Source organism: Rhinoderma darwinii, chromosome 3 (genome assembly GCF_050947455.1).
Source record: "Rhinoderma darwinii isolate aRhiDar2 chromosome 3, aRhiDar2.hap1, whole genome shotgun sequence".
Taxonomy (NCBI): domain Eukaryota; kingdom Metazoa; phylum Chordata; class Amphibia; order Anura; family Rhinodermatidae; genus Rhinoderma; species Rhinoderma darwinii.
In genome coordinates this window covers 304,814,327-304,839,910 of record NC_134689.1, presented here as the reverse complement: position 1 = coordinate 304,839,910, position 25,584 = coordinate 304,814,327, and the positions used below count along the sequence as shown (strand labels likewise).

Genomic DNA, 25,584 nt, shown 5'->3' with positions numbered 1-25,584 from the left:
AATGCGTTATACAGTTATATTTTATTGTTGGTTAAATAGTAGTTGGGATATTGGGTGCCTCCAGCACAACACATTTTTTTGTATTTCAATTATACACCTGCCAACTACTAGGGTCTTCCATTTTCTCTATTTAGATTATAAATCACTATAACTACAGCATCCCATTTGTCCAGACTTTTATTTTCCTCTTGATAAAAACAAATCAGGCTGGTTGGACAACTTCTGTCCTTAGTAAATCTCTGCTTGCTGTCAATTATAATACTATTTTCTGTCACATACTCCTGTATATAGTCCCTTAAATGGACTCTGTCACCAGTTTATCAATTCCCTATTTCCTAACTAGCCTAATAGGCGCTATGATGCTGATAACTAGTGTGATTTGTTTTTGTTTGTTTAAAAACGTTTATTTGCAAAGTTATGAGCATTTATCTATATATATATATATATATATATATATACACTAATGTATACGACTTTGGGTACCATGACTCCTCTGGGTCTTAATGAACAACTAAGCTTTGCAGCTTTCCTTTGATGTCTCTTACCTACTCTATTTTACTATTTTTAAATATGTCTTTTATTCTGATAGTGTTTTTTTATTTCCATTTTTATTTATACCTAGATCTGGATAATCCTTTCGATTGTTATTTCCATTCGGCCTTTTCGAATATATATCTACGTCATTACAGCCGATTTAAGAGAAAGAGCAAAGGGAATATTATTGTACTTCCTCTTCTTTCACGTGTTTTTGTGTTTCTTATCATGTTATCTATTTGTGCATTAATATTTGTATCTTGGTGGATACATGCAATAGATAATAATAGCTGTGTCCCACCAATGTGGTAGTTATTTTTATAAATTTTCTGTATATAGAATTTATCTATCGATTTATTATATATTTTTTACTCATCAGTATCACACTAGAATAGTTTTCTTATATGTATGTATATATATTTGTTATATTTCACTAGACACTTTGTGCCTCTTTTTTATTTGGCACCGTAATATTGTATTTTTGCGTACTATGTACTGCCCTAACCACAATTTTGTGTTTCTTGTACATATTGGTAACATTATTTGGTATTTTTATTCTACTTTAATGAAATTTTTTGAATTTTACTCTTGAAAGATATAGTTGTATGGATATAAATTCTTTACATTTATATACTTCTATTTTTATTATTTTTTGTGTATTGCATTCTGATATATTGCTCCATATTTTCTCACTTTTTCCTTTCACAACTTTGTCTTTATTGCTATGTTCAATTAATCCACAAGATGGCACCAACATACACTTTTTTTAAACTGGCACATAAATACACATTTATTATATTTTAAACAACATGTGAAACAGGAGGGGATTTCTTCTTTCATTTTGTACATATCGGTTGTACTTAAGTTTTTGTATCCTCATCGGGGTGCGCATGAGCTGCGATGGGGGGGGGGGACGGGTCTTCTCCGTTGGACGCCAAACACGCTCTATGCGCCTGCGCTGTCTCCCTGGTGACGCGTCTTGGGATTCACGCATGCGCTGATGAGCGATGGCGTCCGTCGGTGGAGATCTTGCGTCTCCCTGGAAAATCGCGCACATGCGCCGCAACTCCCGGTGGTGATTGGCCAGCGATACACCACATGATTACCAGGGTCTAGGATTTAAATGGGGTCCGGACATGGAAACAATACCCCCTGAAGAAGCGATACTCAAAACGCGCGTTGGGGCACCACTTTATCTACTGGGTCATACCACTACACCACTGAATATGGGTAAGCATTTGACTATGACTTTGTAAGGCTTCATTGAAAACTAGGACACTATGTTTATTAGACGTGAATTGTGACTATTTACATCTTACTCTCACTTTCTTTTTTCTTTCTGTCCTGACATATGCCCACCTACATTAGTATGTTTCTAGGAGTAATCTCTTTACATCATACATCACTTGTATTGAACCTCTATCTTTGTCATGCATTACCTGTATCCAATTCTTATCAAATGTATTTCCATTGTTGATCTAGTTAAATATTGCATTTTAGATTCCTGTGTTGATCAATAAAGATTTTGTATTTTCTTAAACATTTAGATACTTTGGACTCTTTTTTTTCTCTAGTTTATATATTATTGTTTGGAGTCCGTATCTCCGAAATATTGTGGGTGGTTGAGACTCTATATCCCACCCTTATTCTGTTGTGTCCTGTGAGACTTCTTTTGTTTAACTAGCCTGTGATTGGCTGCAGTGGTCACATGGGATGAAACGTCATCCCGGGAGGCCGGACTGGAGGAGGAAGAAGAAGAGTTCTGGGTAAGTTAACTTTTAATACTATTAACTCCAGCGGTAGTCACTGTCCCGGGTGCTGAAAGTGTTACTGCCGATCAGTTAACTTTCAGCACCCTGGACAGTGACTATCCCCTGAAGTCGCCTCGCAACGCTCCCGTAATTACAGGAGCCCCATAGACTTCTATGGGCCTGCCCGTGCCGTAATTACGGCCTGAAATAGGACATGTTCCATATTTTTCAACGGCCCGAGATTGGCTGCAGGAAGGACTGGGGCACTTCACATAATTTTCCTTCCTCATAATGCCTTATATTTTGTGGAGATATCAAAGCAACTTTTCAAGACCTCAGCCAGGAAGTTAAAGCTTAGGCGCAAATGGCTCTTTCAAACGGACAATGACCCAAGCATACCTATAAAAGTTATGGTAAACAGCTTAAGGACAACAAAGGGAAGATTTTGAAGTGGCCATTACAAAGCCCTGACCTCAATTCCATAGAAAATTTATGCGCAGAACCAGAAAAAGCATGTGTGATCTAGGAGACCTACAGACCTGACTGTTACACCAGTCAGTCAGGAGGAATGGGCAAAAATTCCAGCAACTTGTTAGAAGCTTGTGGAAGGCTACCAAAAACGCGTGACCCAAGTTAGACAATTTATAGGCAATGCTTCCAAATACTAACCACATGTATGAAACCTTCTGAGCCGCTGTTCATGTAATAGAAGAATACTAAAAAGACAATGATTTCTCAGCTTTTCTTTTGATACGTAACATCACTACTAGATTTCAAGAATGTGGATAGATAGAAAAAGTCTATGAATAAATGTCAGGAATTGTAAAACAGCTTTAATGAATGGGGGTTAGACTTTGTACACACATTTGATGTACAATGAGCATGTATATTGATATATATATATTTATCTTTTACACAATGAGACCCTATGAGCAATGTATCTCACTTTATGCCTATACAGTGGGATACGTTTCAGCCTCCCGTCAGGCATACATCGGGAGTCCTCCTGACTTATACCTCCAATGTAGGCTGCAAAATGTGTTGTTCACAGAGTCTAAGGTGTATGTTACATTATTTTGTATGTACAAGAAGTTATTATATTTATCCATGCCACAAAGAAAAGAGACAGTATTCTTCAAAAGATAGTTTATTGTTACAAAAGTACCTTATTCAAAAGTATTTTCATCTCAAATATGGTACACACATTTTAATACTGCTTTATACAAAACTACACATTAGGCGCAAAACATGAACAATTCTGACAAAGAAAACACACATTTATACATTTACATATATACATCCACCAAGTTCAGATATTTACACATTTTCAGATCCTCGGTGGTAAAATAAGACGTTATACAGGAGATAAAACAAACCTCTGCAAAAAGGAGGGTGCTAGTCCTCATGCATTTAGAGTATACATTATTTTACCATGTATATTTAGGATTACGTGTCTTTTACAGTTTAACTTCCATTGCCTTATAGCATCATAAGTCTAGCCTTCGACATCCGATTTTTCTCCGTGAATCTACTTACAATCGGAGCGATAATTCGGCCGGCAGCTATTCCATTTTTATAGCCATCCTATCTCCTCTCCTGACCTCTGAAGTGCTGCTTTAGCAGTGGTTTTCCACTGACTTATTGCTGAATTTAGACAGATTCAGTGGTAAACAATTCAACGTATGTCAAGTTATGAGCTTTTTCCGTGTATATGTTCGGGTTATGGAACGCTTTGCAGATACTTGGCTGAAAGGAGAGTCCTCCATGTTGACAGCCTGATGGGCTGACCTTTTCATTTCTGGGGTGCTATTCTGGGATTCACAATCTGCAAAAACACAACATTTAACTGCAGTAGATTTAGTTATAGAAGTGCCAACACTCAAGAGTACGCGGAAATTGTGGTTCTTTTGTTTTAAACCTATTTCTTATATGGATATTTTGTAAATATGGTGGTTTACAATACGTTATAGGAGCTTTCTAGTTTGAAGAAGTTGACGGCTTATCCCCAGGAAAGGTCATCAATATCTGATCACTGGGGGTCCGACAACCGGTAACCCCGCCGACCAGCTGTTTTGAAGGGGCTGCAGTGCTCATGCGAGCGTTGCTTCCTCTTAATTTCTTACCTGCTCCGGTACTGTGAATCGCCGACATTTGAAGCGTGAGAAGGCTGCAATTATGTGAACCACCGCTACAAAATGTGAGCAGGACAGGCCCACAATTTTTTCTGAATGGAAAACCCCTTTAACCATTTCAATAATTTGCTATAGTCTAGTTTAAAGATATAGAATTTATTTATTTTTTTGTAGCGCCAATTAGTAGATAAGACTAGCAATCGAGATGACAGTTCAGTGAGTATTTTTCAAGCAGTTTAGATGCAAATGGCAGTAGTAATATAGGTAGCAGCAATGGGCTAAGGTGGTAAGAGATGGTTTCTGGATTGTCTTTGTAATTGCCATATGTTTGAAAGAACGATACTGTGCGTAATAGGGCCTTAGACGTGAATGAGCCCTTCGTTTGAATCAGACAAAAAAAAATAAAAAAAATTGTGCCTTGTTCCATGGGATTCAATGTGGACAATCTCCCCAAGAAGCATTGCTTTGTGTACTGCCAGACCGGTGACTCTACCATGTCAATGAACCCATAAAAATAAGGGAAGATATTCAACGTATCAACAAGCATATTCACTTCACAACAAAGTTATACAATTTTCTAATGAGCTTTGCGTTTCATTTCCTCAGTTATTTAGATTTCTGTTTAAAGTTTTCCATTTCCCGGTAGATAAAGATCTGTTCTCTGGCCTTGTGACGATCACACACACGTGCATGGCTCAGATAGGGATCTTAGAACTGTACTGTAAAACTAGGACACTGCGGTAACAGAGTTGCCTGTGATTACTGCTAAATCCATGGCATTCCAGCAAATCACACACAACTTCAATGTTTACCTAAGGAAAACCAGACCAGAAACTTTCTCTTCCCCATAGGAAACCATTGAAATGGTACAGGTCGAGGTGTTGCTGCAATGTTCCCAAAACTCATGGGCAACCAAAAATTTCACTGTGAAGCACTCGGCCTAACTGCACTGAGCCGTGAATTGGAAAACTAAAACAATGACTATGCTAGATTTGCTGAAACCTTGTGGAAAAAAAATGTAAAGGCTTAATTCTCACTGCAGTTCTTTCTTATTTTTTGCCTGTGCGCCAGCGAGTGTAGATTTCAGCTATAAATTTATAGCACTTTCTGATGTACATTATAATAAATGCAGCAGGTCACGGCACTGCCCCTTCGGCTAAGCCACGCCTACTTAAAAAAAAAAAAAAAAGGCTGACGCGGTAGAAATGTCTCAAACGTCGCAATTTTTGCAACTTCTGAGCAGTTTGCGATTTTGATAAAGTTCCCATTGTTTTTTGTTTTGACAGATCAACTAACAAAACTGCACCATTTAATACTGGCCTAAAGCAAATATATCCCATGCAGAATGGTCAAGCATTTCTCAGTGAATCATGTGCTCACCTTGTTTCTCTCTCTTGGATGAAGGGGTTTTCCCCTTAAACAGCATTGGTGACTGTGTTAGGGCGAAAATACCACTTGCAGACAAAGAATTTTTCAGTACTTTTTGTGGTGGGGTGAAGGCTAAAGAAAAAAAAAAAAAACTTCAAACCAATTGTAATATTTTCAATCAAAATGTAGAGGAGGAATAGAGCAATAGTTTACCTGAAATATTGAAGACTTCATCTTCACAAGAGCTTTGCTGTGAGGAGCTCATGTCCGATGACCGCGTTTGACTTGATGAGACAACACATTCTTCCATATCCTCGCAGGCACCACTCCATGTGCAGGATCGCTTGGAGCTAGGCATGTCTTTTGTGGGAGACAAGAAATCAAAGCCCCTTTTTCTAGATTTCAAGTTCATAGCTCCAATTTCACTTTTACCTTTCCATTCGAAGACTGGAGACTGCTCAAGAAGTTTGGAAACCCCTTCTACTATGAGGTCTCCCAAGGGGGAGGTCTTATTTGCTTCTTGCTTTTGGCTGCCTTCCTCTCCTGATGGAGCACTGCCTGCATAGTCCTGATTCTTCTCTTGCCTAAGAACACAAGCAGATTTGACATGAGATGCATTTTTCTTCCTGGGCCAGTTATTAATTACATCGCTGCCATTTTTATCCTTGTATTTCGGTGACGGCGTCCAAGGACTTAAAGCCTCTGCCTGTGATGGGGAAGCAGTATTAGAGCTCCTTTTTGGTGTGTAGGTCTGGCAGATTAATGTCTGCAGTCCACTTTTTCCAGGTGTATTATGTGAAGATCTTAGGCAAGGAGAAGCACAAGCAGATTCTAACTTAAGAGCATGCTTGTTACACCACGTCTCCCCAAAAGGGCTTTCATTTCCTTTTTTACTTCGAGGCCCATTTGGAGACTCTGTAGTTCTGGGTAAGGTACCCAGATCAACAGTAGAACTAGAGTCTGTCCTTTTAAAACGAAGTTTGGGTAATCCAGATGCTTGCATCTCAAGTTCAACTTCATAAACTGGAGGAGGGTTAGGTTTCTTTTGACTTTTTGGAGTTGAGAATTTTGCAGGAATCTGTGGTGTTCCAAGACGTGCTTCAGCTTCTCTTTGTCTTCTGTCAATAGTGCAACGTAGTCCATAAGGTGAGGGTGAAACTGTGTCTCCTCCACCCTTAGATGTGGTTGGCAAGCGGTTCAATAAACCTGCATCAGACGACTTCCTCTTGAATAAAACTTTCATCTTCAGATCACCGCTCTCTGATGGCACAACCTTAGCTTCAGTTATGTCAATACTTTCATCTGTTTGGGAGGTATTGACAAGAGAATCTGTACCCTCTGAGCTCTCCAAAAAGGACACATCTAACTTTTCACACAAGACAATAGACTCACCTCTTCCATTAGGTGACAGAATTTTGTATATAGAAGAGCTTTGTAGACTTGGAGACAGAACCTTAGCAGCTTCACAAGCGTTTTGCAGAATGGAGGTAGATGGGGAACTTAAGTTAAGTGGACCTTCATCGGCTTCCTTCAGGGGTTTTCTGTTCATTGAGTGAAAAAGGAAGTCACACTTATCTGTATCTTCCTGAGCACAACTAGATTTAACATCTTTATGGCTAGATTTTCTAGATTGACATGGTGCCATGTCCAAATCAGTTGTTTTAATAGATTGTGAATAGTCTGTAGTTTTGCTAGGAGAGGATACATTTGCCTTTTCAGGAGTACATTCTACTGTATATGGCAACATAGATGCACCATTTCTACCAAATTTCTTTGGCGTTGTTGTTTCCAACTCCTGCTGTGGTTTTTGAAGTAAGTATCTTGTTGGTGTAACACACTGTGCGCTTGAACTCTGCAACCTAGGAGACTTTCTGGGTGTGCAAGAAAGATGCGTGATCTTTGCAGGTGTGTTGGCACTCGGAGGCGTTTTCTGTGGACTTTTGAAAACTTGATCCTGAGATCGGTCCACCCAGTCCTTTCGAGGTGTAAATGGCTGCCTTATAGTTTTTAATGGCGAAACCAAACACATCACTGGTGAGGCAATATTTTTAGGTGTTGTCTGAGCCAAACGCTCGCTTCTTCTTTCAGAGGATTTAGGGGGGGTATTTTCCTCAATTTTAGATGGTGAAAACAATTTTCCCAGGTTTTTAGCAGCACTTTTTTTCTCCCCTGGAGTTTTGGAGGGAGTCTTTAATGTTTTAGGTGTACACACTGAAGTCCGTGGTGTACGGGGAGACCTTCGTAGAAATCTGTTATTCTCAGTTGGTTGCTCACATTTTGGAAGGGATTTCTTCATTTTCCTAGGCGTAAATTTTAGTGACTTTTCCAATACCTAAAGAATAAATAAATACATTTGAATTAAAGTACTGAAAAAAAAATAAAAAAATACACAGATCAATGATCGGGGACGAGTGTTAGTTTTAATAGCATTAGTTTTATATTTACATATGTAGGGACTGTGTAATAATATTGTAGCACTACAAGACCTGTGACTGATCGAAGACCATCATCAAGAGGCAGTCAAAATGTGTGGGATTATGTGAAGAAGCAGTAAAGATCCTTTTACTCGGGCCACATTGCCATGTGTAAACATGGCAACAAATCAGCCAACGAACAAGCAAACACTTGTTCATCAGCGTATCGTTTATGCAGCACCAAATATTATCGTTGTCCGCAGCAGAGGATGACTTGGGGGGGCTCAGGGAGCGAGTCGGGGTAAGAGGGTCACGGCCTCAGAGATGAAATTGAGGCAAATTTAATTTTACGGAAGAAAATATGGAGGAGCATAGGAAAAACGAAATTCTCCCTACTTTAATGAACCATGTAGAGTACAGTTCAAAGAGCCATTCAAAAAATGCAAGTAGAACTGAATGACCAAAAAGAAAAAAGGTGGAACAACTAGAACATAAAATTATAACTATGGAGGATGAGATAAAACTATATACAAAGCTACAGGAGACAAAAAAAAAAGAGAATGGGGTACTACATGAAAGGGTTAATGAGCTAAAACAGGGGTCTCAAACGCCGCCAGAAAAAAATGTGAAGTTGACGGGCCGCATTACTTTCAAATTTGATTCAATACAAAATTACTGTTAAAGGGGTTTTCCGACGAGGGACACTTGACATATCCACAGGATATGTCAAACGCCAGATAGATGCGGGGGTCCCACCTGAGACCCCCTCCTATCTCTAGAACGGGGCCCCCTAAACACCGTTCTAGCTTTGTCTGCTATCGCTGACTCCTGGCCACTTCCTGACTTTATGGTCGGGAGTTATTAAAACAGCGTAGCTCGCTGAGCTACGCGGTTTCCGTAATTCCCATAGTAGTGAGTAGCAGTTACGGAAGCAGCGTAGCATGCGAGCTACGCTGTTTCCGTAACTCCCATTCAGTTATATGGGGCTTACGAAAACAGTGTAGCTCAGCAAGCTACGCTGTTTTCACCTTCATGGTCGTAAATCAGCCGACACACAAACAGGTAGAACGGGGTTTAGGGGCCCCGTTCTAGAGATAGGTGCGGGTCCATCTATCTGACATGTCGTGTGGATATGTCATAAATGTCCCTCGTGGGAAAAACCCTTTAATCAATTAGTTATTCGTACTAGTATAACAATACTACATTACTATAACACTGCTACACTACTATAATAATAGTGCTAGGTTTAAACTTAACTGAAAATTGAGAGTTTACCCCACATGCTTATTTTAACAATCCACTTTTCCATTTTAAGTGTCACTAAATGCAGTCTGGCTGCTCAATTGGCAACGTTTGGCAGACGCAAGAATATCAAGATTGGGCATCCCCTTTTTAGATCATGCCATAGTGCCCTCTCTAGATAGTGCCACATCGCCCTATAGATATGCCCCCCACACTCCCTATAGATAGCTCCATTGGGGCTGCCTCTAGGAGCAGGATCCCCAGACAGAGGGTTGCCGATGCTCTGGCCAGGGTTTCCTCTACTGGAGGAGCCCCTGAAGGCACTGTCCATATATGGACAGGGAGGTCAGAAGATCCTCCTGGACTGGATTCCCCGGCCAGAGCGCTGACGACACTCGGGCCAGGGATTCTTATGCTGGAGGAGCACCAGAAGTCACTGTCCATATATGCACTGTCCGTCGGCAATGCTCTGGCTGGGGATTCCACTCCTAGGGGGAGCCCCAAAAGGAAGGGGGGGTGTAGCGCTGTCAACAGGGTGGAGTGTGCGTGGGGCGCTATCTACAGGGGGGGGGTGTTGCATTATCTACAGGAGCTGTGAGGCCATTGCTCACCTACCACCAACGAATCAACAGTGTGGGAAAGGGACTAAACTCCTTCACAATGTCATGAAGGAGCACCCGCACGCTGATACTTCGGCCTGCTCTTTCGTCTTCCGAGAGAGCTTCGGTGCTCCGCAGGCCGCAAATGACAGCCTCAGGGGCCGCGTGTTTGACACCCCTGAGTTAGAGAATAGATCTAGACAGAATAACATACGTATAGTGAGTATACTAGAGATGGTGCCTGTAACAGAGTTGCGAAACTTGGTGTCCAAAGAAACCCCAGAAGTTTTGGGCTTACAGGAAGAAATCAAAATTGAAAAAGAAAAGACAGATTAAGACCCCCTAGAGAAGAGGTAATTTAAAAAAAAAAAAAAAAGTAGTAGGCCTGTATATTGCAAGAATCCTGAACTTTCAGGATAAATCGGATTTAATAAAAGCGTATAAAAGCATGGGACAATTGGAGGTAGGGAGTAATAAGCTCCTCATGTTTTCTGATTATTAAGTAGAGACTAACACAAAAAGGCGTCGATAATTCATACCAATATATACAGAGTTGTTTAATAATTAGATCAGATTTAGGCTACTATAGCCAGCAACGTTAAAACAGGATTTTTGCACTTACTTGTAGAATCGCTCTTTCATTGAATTCACTAGGGGACACAGTACCATGGGTATAGGCCGCCGACACTAGGTAAATATATATATTAAAAAAAATAAAAAAATAAAAAAATAAAGTAGTGTGGCTCTGCTCAGTGGGCTATACCCTCTGCTAAGCACTCCGCTCCTCAGTTTGAACCAAGTTCAGTAGGAGAACAGAGTAGGTTTAACACAATGTTTCCAATGAGAAAATAAACTTCAAGAAGCCCAAAAACGGAACAATAAAGAAATAGAGCGGGACTGTATCCCCCAGTGAATTCAACTAGAAATGTATTTTACTGGTAAGTACAAAAGTCCTGTTTTCTCATTAAAAGTATTCACTGGGGGACACAGTACCATGGCATGTCTTAAAGCAGTCCCATAGGGTGGGAAAAGACTAATCATAGCCATGTGAACAGCCTAAACAACGGCTGCTTGCAACACCATCCGACCCAAACTGGCATCGGCAGAGACCAAAGAATGGATTCGGTAAACTCCAGGTGGTGGTTTTACAGACCTGAAGGGCAGAAGCCTGATGACACACTGCCCAGTCGTCTCTAAATTCTCTCGTAGAATGAGCAGAGACCCGGAAGAGAAGTTCCCTACATTTGCAGTGTAGGCAGTTTTAATGGCCATCCGTATCATGCTAGCAATGGTGGCCTTTGAAGCCGGGCCACCCTTACAAGGGACCACTGTAACTACAAAATAGGGAGTCGGTCTTCTGGAAGGACTACGTAGCTGTAGGGCTCTAACGACATCCAAGCAACGTAAGGCATGTTCACGTGGAAGAAAAAGTTTAGGACAAAACAAAGAAAGGACACTGTCCTCATTAAGATGGAAGGAAGAATGGCACCAAACGTAGAACCACCTCGTCTTTATGAAAAACCATAAACTGAGGTTTGCAGGGCAAGACTGCCAGCTCAGAAATTCTATGGATAGCCCCAAGAAAAACTACCTTCCTGAATAAGATCCTGAAAGAATCTTCCCGCAAATGTTCGAAAGGTGCAGCCCGGAGAGCGTCAAAGACCAGATTGAGATCCCAAGTTTCCAGAGGGGACTGATGAGAGCACAATATGCGACTACCTGCAAAAAAGTCTTAATTGGAGTGTGGAAAGCCTAAATGCATTGGAAAAGAATAGTTAGGGTTGAAACCTGTCCCCTTAGAGTAGCCAATCTGAGAAGCTGATCCATATCGACCTGGAGGAATGCCAAACAACGCAGCATGGAAAAACCAAGGGGTTGGAACGGATGGGATTCACACCACCTAAAATAAGCCAAGTGCAATGGTAAATCCTTTAGGATGGAGTCTTCTGGGCCTTAATCACCGTCTGAATGACCGGATTAGAGAAACCTTCGAACTTCAAAACCGCGGGATACATATTGAAATGTTGAGCGATCATGGTTCTGCTGACATTTGTCAGCGTAACCATGATCACATAACATTCAATATATAGCCTCTACCATCCATTTGCACCAAAATTTACAAAGCCCCACTTGCTTTATTATAACTAATGCAGTGTATTTGCCAGCAATTTTTTTTTTTCATACTTAACCTCTAACCCTTTTGACAGCCTTTTTTTTAATATATATATATATATATATATATATATATATATATATATATATATATATATATATATATATATATATAAATAATTCTGGCTCTTCAACATCATATGTTTGTTAAGCCTGATTAAGAGATCGGTCCGATCTCTAAACGCGTTACTGTATCGACACTGTAATGAACATATCTACTTTTAGTATATTTTGTTTCCACGACTTTTATAGGGGTACTCTTTTGGAAAACATTCCCAAAAAGAGCACCACCGCTACGCCAGTGAAAGCAACTACACTACTAACGATGGGACATCGCTGAGAAAAGTTAATCCAGTTTTTTCCTCTCCTTCTACAGGGCCAGGGAGATGGCCCTCAGCTCCAAGATGTTGATCTGGAGCTGAGCCTCCAGGTCGGGCTAGGTGCCCTGGACTGTGAGGCAGACTAAGACCGCCCCCCAGCCAGACAAACTTGCGTTCGTTGTGATGACATGCCAGTATTGAGCTGTGGAGGATATTCCCTGAGAGATGTTGGGGAAAGACAACCACTACAGCAGGTCCTTCTTTACTGAAGGGGGGGGGGGGGAAGAGATGGATCATCAGATCCAAGGAGTCTAGAGACTTGTCCCAGCGAGATAGAATTGCCAGCTGTAGAGATCGGGAGTGAAAGAGCAAGTGGTACAGTCTCGAAGGTGGAGACTATTGTCCCCAGTACTTTCATGCAGAAGCGGATAGAGCAAGGAGAATTCCTGCAGAGTGCGGTCAATCCCTGTCTGAGAAAGGTGATCTTATCCTTGGTTAGGAATACCCTTGCCATCTATGTATCCAGGACCATCCCTAGAAACTCTATTCTCCGAAAAGGAGCGAGAGAGGACTGTGCTGCTGATCAGCCATCCGAATCTGCAAAGACAATCCAATGTAATGTTGAGACTGTCCAAGTTGTCCTGTTTGGAAGGTGCCTTCACCAGAAGATCGTCCATGTATGGGATAACCGCTATCCCCTGGATCTGAGGAGAGCCATGGGTGCAGTCATGATCTTGGTGAAGACCCTTTGAAGTGTGGCCAGCCCGAAGGAGAGGGACAAAAACTGGAAAATCTAAAGACCTACTGCAAAACGCAGGAAACGCTGATGTACTTAAGCAACAGGAACATGAAGCTAAGCATCCTTGTTGTCTATTGAAGACAGGAACTCATCAACCTCCAAGGAAACGACCACCGATCACAGAGACTCCATATGAAACCTTTGAATCTTCACATGTCGATTCAGACGTTTTAGATCCAGAATGGGATGAAGAGATCAGTCCTTTTGTACTGTGAAAAGGTTTGAATAAAACCCTTTGAACAGTTCTGGAGTTGGTACTGGGACAATCACTCCTTGATGGAGGAGGCTTTGAATGGCTTGAGAAAAAGGCTGGTCCCCGAGAGGGCATTGACATGAAAAACCTCCTGGGAGGGCGAGAAGAAAACTTACTTTGTAGCCTGTCGACACAACCTCCCGCACCCAGGCGTTTGACGTTTTCTAGCCAGGTCTCCTGTAAGGAGAGCAGCCATTCCCCCACCCAAGGAAGCAACTCGGATGAGGGCAAATTTTCAGGCTGCGGAAGCCCACTGCGCCAGAGCAGGTCTAGCGGGTGTGTTGCAGGGCTGCCAGGAGCTTCTGGACCGGAAGGAAGGTCTCTGAACTTGAAAGGGACAGGTTTTAGGCGAGTTCTGCCTCTGACGTGGAACAGAGTACCAAAATGAACGAAACCACCTTTTTCTTCTGACTGAGGGAACTTGGTGTCGTTGTGGAAGTAAAGTGGTCTTTCCTCCTGTAGCCTCAGTAATGAGTTGGACCAGGTAAGGGCCATAAAGGAGATCCTGGGCAAATGGAAGGGTGAAAACCTACTTCCTAGAGGCACTGTCATTATCCCAGTTCCTAGTCCAAACAGCCCAGCGGACAGCTACCGCATTAGCCATAGCCTGTCCATAGCAGTGACACGCCCCCTTGCCAGTTCGGCAGAAGACTGATCTTGTCAGCTGAAGAGTGAGTGTGTGCGCGCGCGCGTCCGGAAGTGCAGAAGAGCGCTGAACGAACAGGACGTCATCAGAAGTCCAAAATTCCGACGGGGACGGTGTCAAGTGACCGGAGTGGTGTTGAGCACAATTCAAGATCTTTAAAAAGGTAAGTATATTAGAAAGTTTGTTTAACAGCTATTTTCTATGTGTTTGTAAATAGTCATTGGAAAGTAGAAAACCCCTTCCCGCCGCAGCCCTTTTTCAGATTTTCATTTTCTTTTTTTCCTCCCCAACTTCCAAAAGCCATAACGTCTTTATTTTTCCGTCGATATAGTCCTAGGAGGGCTTGATTTTTGCGGGACGAGTTGTAGTTTTTCGTAGCACCATTTATTTTGCCATATAATGTACTAGGAAATGGGGAAAAATTATTTGTTGAGTAGAAAATGAAAAAAACAGCGATTCCTCCCTGGTTTTTTGCACGCCGTTTTTACGGAATTCACTGTGCAATTAAAACATGTTAAAGTGACTGTCACCACATTATAAGTGCCCTATCTCCTACATAAGGAGATTGGCGCTATAATGTAGGTGACCGCAGTGCTTTTTATTTAAAAAAAAAACGATAATTTTTCACCACTTTATTAGCGATTTTAGTTTTATGCTAATGAGTTTCTCAATGGACAACTGGGCGTGTTTTACTATTGACCAAGTGGGCGTTGTACAGAGGAGTGTATGACGCTGACCAATCAGCGTCATACACTTCTCTCCATTCAGTCAGCGCATAGGGATCCTTTTAGATCACTATGTGCTGTCTTATACGAACACATTAACGATACTGAAGGGTTTAGACAGTGAATAGACATTCCACGGGATGTCTATTCACAATCCCTGCACTTCGTTACTCTGTCTGTGGTAGTTACAGCAGAGGAAGCGTAATCTCGTGTAAATGACAGGTTACAACGAGATTACGCTTGCTCTGCTGTAAGTACCACAGACACATTAACGAAGTGCAGGGATTGTGATTAGACATCCCATGGAATGTCTATTCACTGTCTAAACACTTCAGTATCGTTAATGTGTTAGTATAAGACAGCACATAGTGATCTAAAAGGATCCCTATGTGCTGAGGAAATAAATGGAGAGAAGTGTATGACGCGATTGCATTGCAGGGGGCACGATGAGCTGTTAGAAAGAGGGGGCTACCCCCTCTAACGATTTAAATGCTGCGGTCGTTATTAACCGCAGCATTTAACGAGTTAAACGAGCGGGATCGCGCTTGAGCGCGATGCCGCTACTCTGAAGTGTCTGCTGTAACAAACAGCTGACACCGGCATCGTATGGAGCGGGTTCACTCCGTGAGCCCGTTCCATACTTCCCCTACCCGACTTTGGCGTATGGATATGTCAAATGTCGGAAAGGGGTTAATGGTCGATTGAGATCTGACCTGGTAGGAGGCTCTAGGTTTGGATAAGGGGACTTTAGTCTTTTTCCAATATAGAATATGGAACGGGTTTCCCCATTATATGTGGTAAGATTTTCAAAAGATGGGTAGAACAATTTGATGTTTGAGGAAGGTGGTGAAGGCAGTAGAAGCGGAATCATGGAGAGATGCAGTGGAAGCTGATCTCTAGAGCATTTAACATCCCGATGGGGAAACATTACCCAATTTTTTTAATTGGAACGCTCCAAATATGGCTGGAAAACGGTGGATCTGTTCCACTACTTCTGGAAGTGTCCAGGAATTAGAAAGTATTGGGATCAAATTGTAATAAATTATACATAACAAAATAAAAGGAAGGTGTGATGAGTGGATGTGTTTATTCCATAATATTGAAATTGTTACAGATAAAATCCTAAAACAGTCCATACACTTGGCCTTATTGGTGGCAAAAAAAGTTACTGTTAAAATGGTTAAGTCCAGATGTTGCAAATACGACCCCCTTCCATGGCATATTGAAAATCGCCAATATATCTGGAATGGAGAGCTTTGAATGAAAGTGGAAAAAAAGTAGGGGAGGGGAAAATGGAGGGGGAATGATTAATAAATTGTTCTCAGAAATGGAAATTAGAGAACTATATACGTATATGAATTTTTCCTGAAAGATTGTGGGTGAAAGGAGGGCAGACCTAGGGAATGAGAGACAGTGGAGGGGGATGGTGCGTTATAGATAAAGTATTGTAACTTTGGTATTTGTATACAAAATATTTGGGAGACCAAGACATGTTTTATGTATGTAATTTGAAATAATAAAATAAAAAAATAAAAAGCCTTTTATCGGTTCTATAACAAATTGTCAGTTTTCACTACAATGAGCTACAGAGGGGCAGGAGACTAGCTTTGATCATGTCTGCCGCAACAGGACAGACATATTGAAGTTGCAGCAGCATGGAGGACATTATACAGCAGTAATGAGCAGTGGAGCTGAGAACCCAGGACCAAGGTGAGATTTAAACCTTACTAGAAGCTTAACAGCGTCTGTGTCTCTCCCTCTCTTCTCCCCCTCCCCTTTATAGTCTCCTATGGGCAGCAGATGTAACCTGATCTCTCACTGAACGGATTCCTGTGTACGGATTATACCAGTAAATTAAGAGCGAGTGATCAGTGGCTGGGAGATTCTAATACGAGAATAGGCATTTTTCTGTAATAAGATATATTTCCAAGTTTCTTGAAAATCGCTTGTACTGTAAAATTACAGAAAAAAAAGTAAGAGAAAAAAAAAGTGTAGGTACTCCTAGCGCTTCCTTTTATTTAGGTTTTTATTTCATAAGAGTAAAAGGAAAAAAAAAAACACAGCCACTCTACCTCATTGCTACCAGGATCTGTTTCAGTCAACAGCTTTCTTCTCGCTCGCCGTGTTTGAGGACTATTGAGCCCCAAAACTTCTCCAAACAGCAAACTTTTTGGGGTTTTCACTTCAGGCTGGCTTGTACTGCCTACAAATGAAACGTTACACCCATGAATGCAGCATATTTTGTCAGAAGCAACCCCTGTCCCCCACCTCTGGGAGGCCACCACCTTTACCTCCACTAAGAATCTGCTGGGTGGCAGAGTTGACTCTCTCCAGATTACGGGATTTTGGCTGTGGTGCATAAAAACAAGAGTTTCTCCTTGTGATTGCCAGCTGCTTAATACGAGGGCTTCTCCGTACATCAAGTTCTGCAAGTAAGAGTTAACCTTAATCAGTAAGAAGCACTTGTTAGTTTAAAAATAAAAACATTTCTTTCTGGCTATTTTTAGAATTTGTTTCTCAGCGACAGGTCCTCTTTAAATTGGTAGTGAACAAAGTAATAAAAGTTGAACTGGTTATGTGACCTGAATAAGCACGGTCTCTCGGTTTCCAGCGCCATTTGTTTTTTTTCCTGGACCTCCCATTTCAGAGATATGGTCCCCCTGTTGTATTTGTGCATTATATGCTAATTTGCTGTAGTTAGCCAATGGGGCATGAGCTACACTCATTCTCCAGAGGTAAGGCTAGCTTCCCTGCCTGACACTGACCAATCTGCACGAGGCAGCTTCAGAGCTGCCAGGCACAGCGTGATCTTGCCAGAACAGCCATAAAACGTGATGGAATCAGGGAGAGAGCTCTATTCACATCAGATAACCAGTTCAACTTATGTGACTTGGTAATAGGTCCTCGAAGTAAACGTACAGAGTGCATAAGAGAGAGTTAAAAAAGATATTATAAGTTTACAAAACAAAGATTTGGATATTACAACAGATCAGTGCTGGAACTACAGACTACGATCGCTAGATATTCTTTATAATGGATGTGCAGGCTTCTATAAGCAAGTTTATAGGCGGTCAAGACACAGTAAAGGCTGTGTTCACATTTGCGTTAAAGGCTGTTAGGATCTGGTCAAACATGTCTGATAAAGTGACGGACGCTATGACGGAAATCCGACGGATCCCATTATATAGTCAACAAGGGCCGTCTGGTGCCTGTCATTCAAAAGATCTAGTTTCATTATTTGGCTCCTATGACTGAGCAGAACAGACATGACCAGTGCAGATGTGAACAGAGCCCAAATACCTTGATGCACACCATATTGTGGTGATTCAATTAGCACACCACAAACTACACAAAATCAAACATACGAAATAGGGAGGGGTGAGGTAGTAAGGGAATAGCGATGTGATGTTTTGTTTAAATAAATCAATGTTTTAAGTTATTTTAAACAACTTTGAAATTGACTTCTTAAACTTTATTTTTACTTTTTAAGATACAGCTTCTATGTATCCTGTAGACCAGGGGTCTCAAACTCAGGCAGCTAAGTGGGCCACATATAGAAAAAAAAATGTGAAGTTGACGGGCCCCATTACTTTAAAATTTGATACAATACAAAATTATTGTTAATCAATTAGTTATTTTAACTACTATAACCATACTACATTACTATAACAATACTACATTACTATAATAATAGCGCTAGGTTTAAACTTAATGGAAATTTGCGAGATTTCTCCACGTGCTTATTTCAACAATCCAGTTTAAGTGTCGCTAAATGCAGTACGGCGGCTCAGTTGGCAGACACACAAATGTCAAGATTGGGCAGCCCCTTTTTAGATAGTGCCACAGTGCCCTCTGTAGGTGCTGCGACACCCCCCCCCCCCAGTAGATGGCATCATTGGGGCTGCCTCTAGGAGTGGAATCCCCAGCCAGAGATTTACCGACACTTTCGGTAGGGATTCCTCTGCTGGAGCAGCCCCTGACGTCACTGTCCATACACAGTGACGTCAGGGGACCCTCCTGGACCAGAATGTGATGTCAGGGGCAACCCCAGAGCTGGGTGTTCCAGAACATTGTACTAGTTTAGGCTCTGATCTGAAACTCTGGGGAAGCCACTGATATCAGTGTCCATATATGGACAGTGATGTCAGGGGCTTGCCCAGAGCTGGAGTCCCGGAGCAGAGCCGCTTCTAGCACTCTGCCTGGGATTCCTGCTCTGCTCCTGACATCACTGTTTATATACGGACAGAGATGTCAGGGGCAACCCCAGAGCTGGAGTCCCGTGCAGAGCGCTAGTAGCGCTTCTTTCTGGGACTGCAGCTGTGCTCCTGACATCACTGTCCAGCTCTGGGGCAGCCCTAGACATCGCTGTCCATATGTGGACAGCGACGTCAGGGGATTCCACAGAGTCCTGGAGCAGAGCCTATACTAGCACTATTCCCGGGACTCCGGCTCTGGGGAAGCCCCAGACATCGCGTGACCATATATGGACAGTGATATCAGGGGATACCACAGAGTCCAGGAGCAGAGCCTATACTAGCGCTCTGCCTGGGACTCCGCTCTGGGGCAGCCCTAGACATCACTGTCCATATATGGACAGAGATGTCAGGGAATTCCAGAGTCCCGGAGCAGAGCCTATACTACGGCTCTGTGTCCCGCAGATGACAGCCTCAGGGGCCGCATGCGGCCCGCGTGCTTGAGACCCCTGATGTATACTATACATAGCTGCATCGTTCCGTCAAAGCCGGTTCATCAACTTAGAGGTGATCATTATTAGTAGGATCCTGCGTGAGACAAGCAGGAAATGCTTCCAGCACAGCGGTCTGTACAGCTGAACTGAAATTTTTATATAAAAGTCAATTTAAAAAAATCTGTTTCAAATCCCATAAATAATTAAAAAAATAAAAAATAAAAAAAAGGTTTTTTTTTTAGCTTCAATGGTGTACATATGCCTTTAAGGTTAAGTTTTAATACACTTTGAACACATCACTATTCCCTTACTTCTGCAAGTCTGTGTCCATACACTAGTGATTTTAAAGTCACCCACTATCACAAAATATGTGTTAACTTATTGGACATAGCCAAGCTGACATACACTATATGGACAAAAAGTATTGGGACACCTACATGAAATTTTATGACATCCTATTCTAAATTCTTAGGCATTAATATGGGGTTGGTCCCCCCCTTTACAGCTAAAAATGCTTCCACTCTTCTAATAAGGCATTCTACAAGATTTTGGAGTGTGTCTGTAGACATTTTTGCCAATTCCTTCAAGAAGAGCGTTTGTGAGGTCAGACATGTTGGATGAGAAGGTCTGGCTCACAATCTCCGTTCTAGTTCATCCCAAAGGTGTTTGATGGGGTTGCGGTCAGGGCTCTGTGTGGGCCAGTCAAGTTCTTCCACACCAAACTCACCCAACGATGACTTTATGGACCTTGCTTTGTGCACTGGGCAGTCATGCTAATACAGAAAGGGCCTTCCCCAAACTGTTCTCACAAAGTTGGAAGCTACAATTGTCCAACATGTCTTAGCATACTACAGCATTAAAGAGGCTCTGTCACCAGATTTTGCAACCCCTATCTGCTATTGCACCAGATAGGCGCTGCAATGTAGATTACAGTAAAGTTTTTATTTTTAAAAAACGAGCATTTTTGGCCAAGTTATGGCCATTTTTGTATTTATGCAAATGAGCCTTGCAAAAGTACAACTGGGCGTGTATTGTGTGCGTACATCGGGGCGTGTTTACTACTATTACTAGCTGGGCGTTCTGATGAGAAGTATCATCCACTTCTCTTCACAACGCCCAGCTTCTGGCAGTGCAGATCTGTAACGTCACTCACAGGTCCTGCATCGTGTCGGCCACATCGGCACCAGAGGCTACAGTTGATTCTGCAGCAGCATCAGTGTTTGCAGGTAAGTAGCTACATCGACTTACCTGCTAACGCCGATGCTGCTGCAGAATCTGTAGCCTCTGGTGCCGGCTCGTCTGACACGATGCAGGACCTGGGGAAGTGACGTCACAGCGTGATCTCTCGAGAACACGGCTGTGTCTGCACTGCCAGAAGCTGGGCGTTCTGAAGAGAAGTGGATGATACTTCTCATCAGAACGCCCAGCTAGTAAAAGTAGTAAACACGCCCCGATGTACGCACATAATACACGCCCAGTTGTACTTTTACTTTTCAACACGCCCAGTTGTACTTTTGCAAGCCTCATTTGCATAAATACAAAAATGGCCATAACTTGGCCAAAAATGCTCGTTTTTAAAAAATAAAAACGTTACTGTAATCTACATTGCAGCGCCTATCTGCTGCAATAGCAGATAGGGATTGCAAAATCTGGTGACAGAGCCTCTTTAAGATTTCCCTTCACTGGAACGAAGGGGCCTAGACCAACCTCTGAAAAAACAACTCCATAGCGTTATTCCTTCTCCAAACATTGCAGTTGGCACAATGCAGTCAGACAGGTAGTGTTCATCTGGCAGTCACCAAACCAAGACTTGGTCAGACCACCAAATAGAGAAGGGTGATTAGTCACTCCACAGAACACATTTCCATTGCTCCAGAGGCGGCGTGCTTTACACCACTCCATCCGACGCTTGGCATTGTGCTTGGTGATGTAAGGGTATGTTCACACGCTTACTAAAAAAAGTCTGAAAACAGCTCCTGATTGTCAGCCGGTTTTTTAATTACCTAGCGTTTTTTCTATAAAATCAATGAAAAACGGCTCAAGAAGTGACGTGCATTGCTTTTTCGCGGGCGTTTAACGCGGCCGCTTTTCAAAACGGTCGCGTAAAAAAAACGCCCTGTCGGAACAGAACACTATTTTTTCTCATTGAAATCAATGGGCAGATGTTTGGAGGCGTTCTGCTTCCGATTTTCAGCAGTTTACGGCCCGAAAATAAGCCGTGTGAACATAGCCTAAGGCTTGCATATAGCTTCTCGGCCCTAGAAACCCATGCCATGAAGCTCCCGGTGCACATTTTTTGCTTGGATATGAATACCAGAGGCGGCTTGGAACTCTGCAGTTATTGAGTCAGAGCGTTTGCAACTTTTATGCACTATGCACTTCAGCACTCGGCGACTCCACTAACTTTACGTTGTCTGCCACTTTGCGGCTGAGCTGCTGTGGTTCCTAAACGCTTCCACTTTGCAGTAATACCACGCATAGTTGATCATAGAATATCGAAGTGGGAAGAAATTTCACAAACGGACTTGTTACAAAAGTGGCATCCTACTACAGTACCACACTAATTCAGTGAGCTCTTTACAATGACCCATTCCTTCACTAATGTTTGTAAAGGCGACTGCATGGCGAGGTGCTGGATTTTATACATCTGTGGCAATAAGACTGTAGGAAACACCTGAATTCAATGATTAAGAGGAGAGACCTAATAATTTTGTCCATAAAGTGGAAGTTAATGCACAATTTATTTTTCCCCCCAAATTTTTTACGTAGAAGCAGATTTCCATATTTTAGGCGATAAATCATTACGTAATCGGTTACCATCGTCTGCTTTGCCAATCAATGCTGTATGACAAGGAACAAAGAGTCGGTAGTTGTTCTGCCCTTCAAAATCAATGCATGGCCAGCTTTACTCAGGTTTAATAAAACCCACACCACTTATTTGATACCGATAAGATTAAGGTGCAGATTCTCTATAGTAGAATAAAACAGTTGTTACCTTTCAAATCCTTTTCTGGAGATTCTTCAACAATACTGACATTCAATGTAGATTCACTGTGCCTGAAAAAGCAAGGAGTGAATCTTACAAATGTTTAGAGTCAAAAGTATGAATGGATATACTTTCCTAGGAGGTTGTACCACAAAGGACATTTATCACATATACACAGCGCAGTACTTGGCTGTGTCAGTCAGCCCAATAGACATTGAATGAAGATGCAGGGTCACATGTGTGATCACCACTCCATTCAAGTTCCTTCTCACCAGGATCGCGCAGTGAGTAGGAATGGGGGGGCTGTTCTAGTGATAATTGGCGGCAGCAGCAGCGGTGGGGCCCCTAGAAATCAGACCGTTATCACTTATCCTGTGGATAGGCGAGAAACGTCTTTCGTAGGACAACCCCTTTTATGGTTATGTGATATTCCTTTAGAGTTCAGTTTTACACCCTGTCAAGACTCATTCATGGCTATAAAAGTTGTGATTGTGCATGTAAAATTATTTCCTTGCAGAGATCACATTTCCAGTCTAATAATTCAAAAGAAGCTTTGACATTGTTTGAAACGGATGACAATGTAGAAATGGACCCATAGATATTTATACACAAACATGTAATCTGGCTACTGGCAGCTGAGAGCAGGGAGATTTGACGCTCCCTGCTCTGTTTACTTTATCCTGATGCAGTGCCGTAAAAAGGCATATGCATCAGAATAAAGCCCGTTAGTGGCCGCCGGTAAAAGGCGTATTGGCGGTCACTAACGGGTTAACGTAAAAAAAAAAACAAAAAAAAAAAAAAAACACTAACCGGCCTTTAATCTGTCTGTAAAGTAGTCTTTTAGACATTTGTTTGTGTGTCGGCGTTTCTGTAACTTTCTTTGTCAGTAGTTTGTAATGATCTAAAAATGAGAAAGAAACCAGCTTAAATTAGTGAATACATATATGCTAAATACCATGTAAATGCTGCATTATAATCCTGTATATCTGCTACAATATATTACTTTATTCGTAATATTTGTCCTGGAGTGCACACTATTTATAAACCACTCTTGTAGACGATTTAGATCAAAAGGATAAAGATTATTCATGCTTCTGGACCAACTGTTTTTACAGTATGCACTCCTATCCCTATCAAAGTTAGGGTATGCTCCAATATAATGGGAAGCATGAAGACAGATAAAATGTAGTTTGAAATGGTGGATTTAGGGGTCCTAGCCTACAGGACATCTAAAACTAGATGGACCCAAGTCAGTAATATTATTGAATTAGATCTAGTTTAATCATATTACTCCCATGCCACTCGGGATTCAGTCGTTACAAAATACAGCAAATTAAGCAGTCAAAACGACTGTACATACACTGATCTCCAGTGGTGGTAAGACTCGGCAGCAGACCAAGAACATTTTTGCACTGGTTATCTGAAGGATTCCCTAATGTATTACTATAGAGGAAAAACACGATTTAAAAAAAAAACAGGCTGCTTTATTTTCTAATGAATACAGCTAAAAATCAGGAACAAGTCTCAAACTGAGAACATTTTCAGTGAAATTGGTTTCCAAGGATCTACTAACATGGATTTACTAGGCAGACCTTTATAATTAACTGAATAAGAAGGAAGCAGTTGAACAAAACATAAATAACTTGTAATAAGTCACCTTTAGTGCTATCATGACTCTTGCAGCGCTTATGCTTCAGGCCCTCGACAGCGGATACAGACTGGCTCCGTGACATCTTACTGCCTCTCCTGGTGGGAGAGCAATTATCTTGGACAAATAAATTTCTTCTTACTTTCGTAGCTAAAAAAAAAAACAAAACAAGAGGATCCAAATTACTAAAAAGAACAGTAAAGTCCTTTGTAAATTCTTCTGGTGCCACCGCTCCTATTCATCAGCAGCAGAATAGCCGGTCACACAAACCAACAGTGAGTGGTTGCACAGTCCTGGTTTTATAACGAACCGAACTGTAAAAGGTTAATATATGGTCATTTGATAATTAATTGGAGTCTTGCAATTTGTATTTTTATAGAGATCTGAAACTCTTATGTTTAGCTTTGTTTTGTTTTTTTATTTGCACATAAAAAACAAGAAATATAGACATTACTACACTACGGCCATCAATATAATCAATCATCTGTATCAGGTATAATATTAGATAAGCACAAACAACTTGTGCTAATCTAATATTATACCTGATGCAGATGAACTTTGTAATTTGCTTAGGCCTCATGCACACGACCGTAATAGTTCTTACTGTCCGCAAATATGGATCGGACGGCTACACATCCGTAGCCGTCTGCAATGGCAGACTTCAATGGGCAAGTCGGTGCCGCAGTCGCGGACAGGAATAGGAGATGTTCTACATTTTAGATCATTTTTACGGCCTGGATACACATCTGTAAATATACGGAAAGGTGTTCGTGGCCAATAGAAATGAATGGGTCCGCAATTTCATCCACAGTCACGGATTCCATAATTACAGATGACAAATTAGCATTGTGTGCATGAGGCCTGTTAAAATTTTGTTTTTTTTATCCAAATTCTGTGTGCATTTACTGCCACTATGTCTTTTCCTGTAATCTGCTGTTCACCACCTGTTGTCAAGCAAAATCCATCCTTCGTTAAAGAGCAGAGGAAACAGATTACAGAAAGTGGGGGCGTGTCTCTTCACTGCCTGTCAATACAAGTCTATGGAGAGTGGGGGGAGCAGGCACAGAGAGGAGACATAGGCTGCTGGGAATATTGATACCTCACCCCGATGCTGGATTTCCAGCTACACTGCTCAGTACTGCTGAATAATCTCCTCCATGCTCTATATATAGATATGGTAGCAGTTGGGCTCCGCCCACTAGCTTAGAGAATTAGAGATATAAGCTGTAGAGGGGAAAATTGCTACAGAATGGAGGACACAAGTCATATAATGGTCAGGTATCGTGTTGTTCCTCATGTACACAACTA

The 25,584-nt window shown here is 41.8% G+C and overlaps 1 protein-coding gene across 1 annotated transcript in view; it reads right to left on the bottom strand.

Annotated features, from left to right (window-relative positions):
• Positions 1-3,416: 3,416 nt before the first annotated feature.
• The window catches only part of TICRR (TOPBP1 interacting checkpoint and replication regulator), an 82,850-nt gene continuing 60,682 nt past the window's right edge, over positions 3,417-25,584 (bottom strand). Inside the window, exons 15-22 of the mRNA XM_075858181.1 lie at positions 24,286-24,426; positions 23,439-23,529; positions 22,638-22,699; positions 17,247-17,381; positions 17,028-17,158; positions 5,999-8,117; positions 5,798-5,917; positions 3,417-4,110 (exon numbers count right to left, since the gene is read on the bottom strand). Of these exons, the coding sequence (XP_075714296.1) occupies positions 3,971-4,110; positions 5,798-5,917; positions 5,999-8,117; positions 17,028-17,158; positions 17,247-17,381; positions 22,638-22,699; positions 23,439-23,529; positions 24,286-24,426 (2,939 nt within the window). The 3' untranslated portion in view covers positions 3,417-3,970. The remainder of the gene's footprint in view (positions 4,111-5,797; positions 5,918-5,998; positions 8,118-17,027; positions 17,159-17,246; positions 17,382-22,637; positions 22,700-23,438; positions 23,530-24,285; positions 24,427-25,584) is intronic.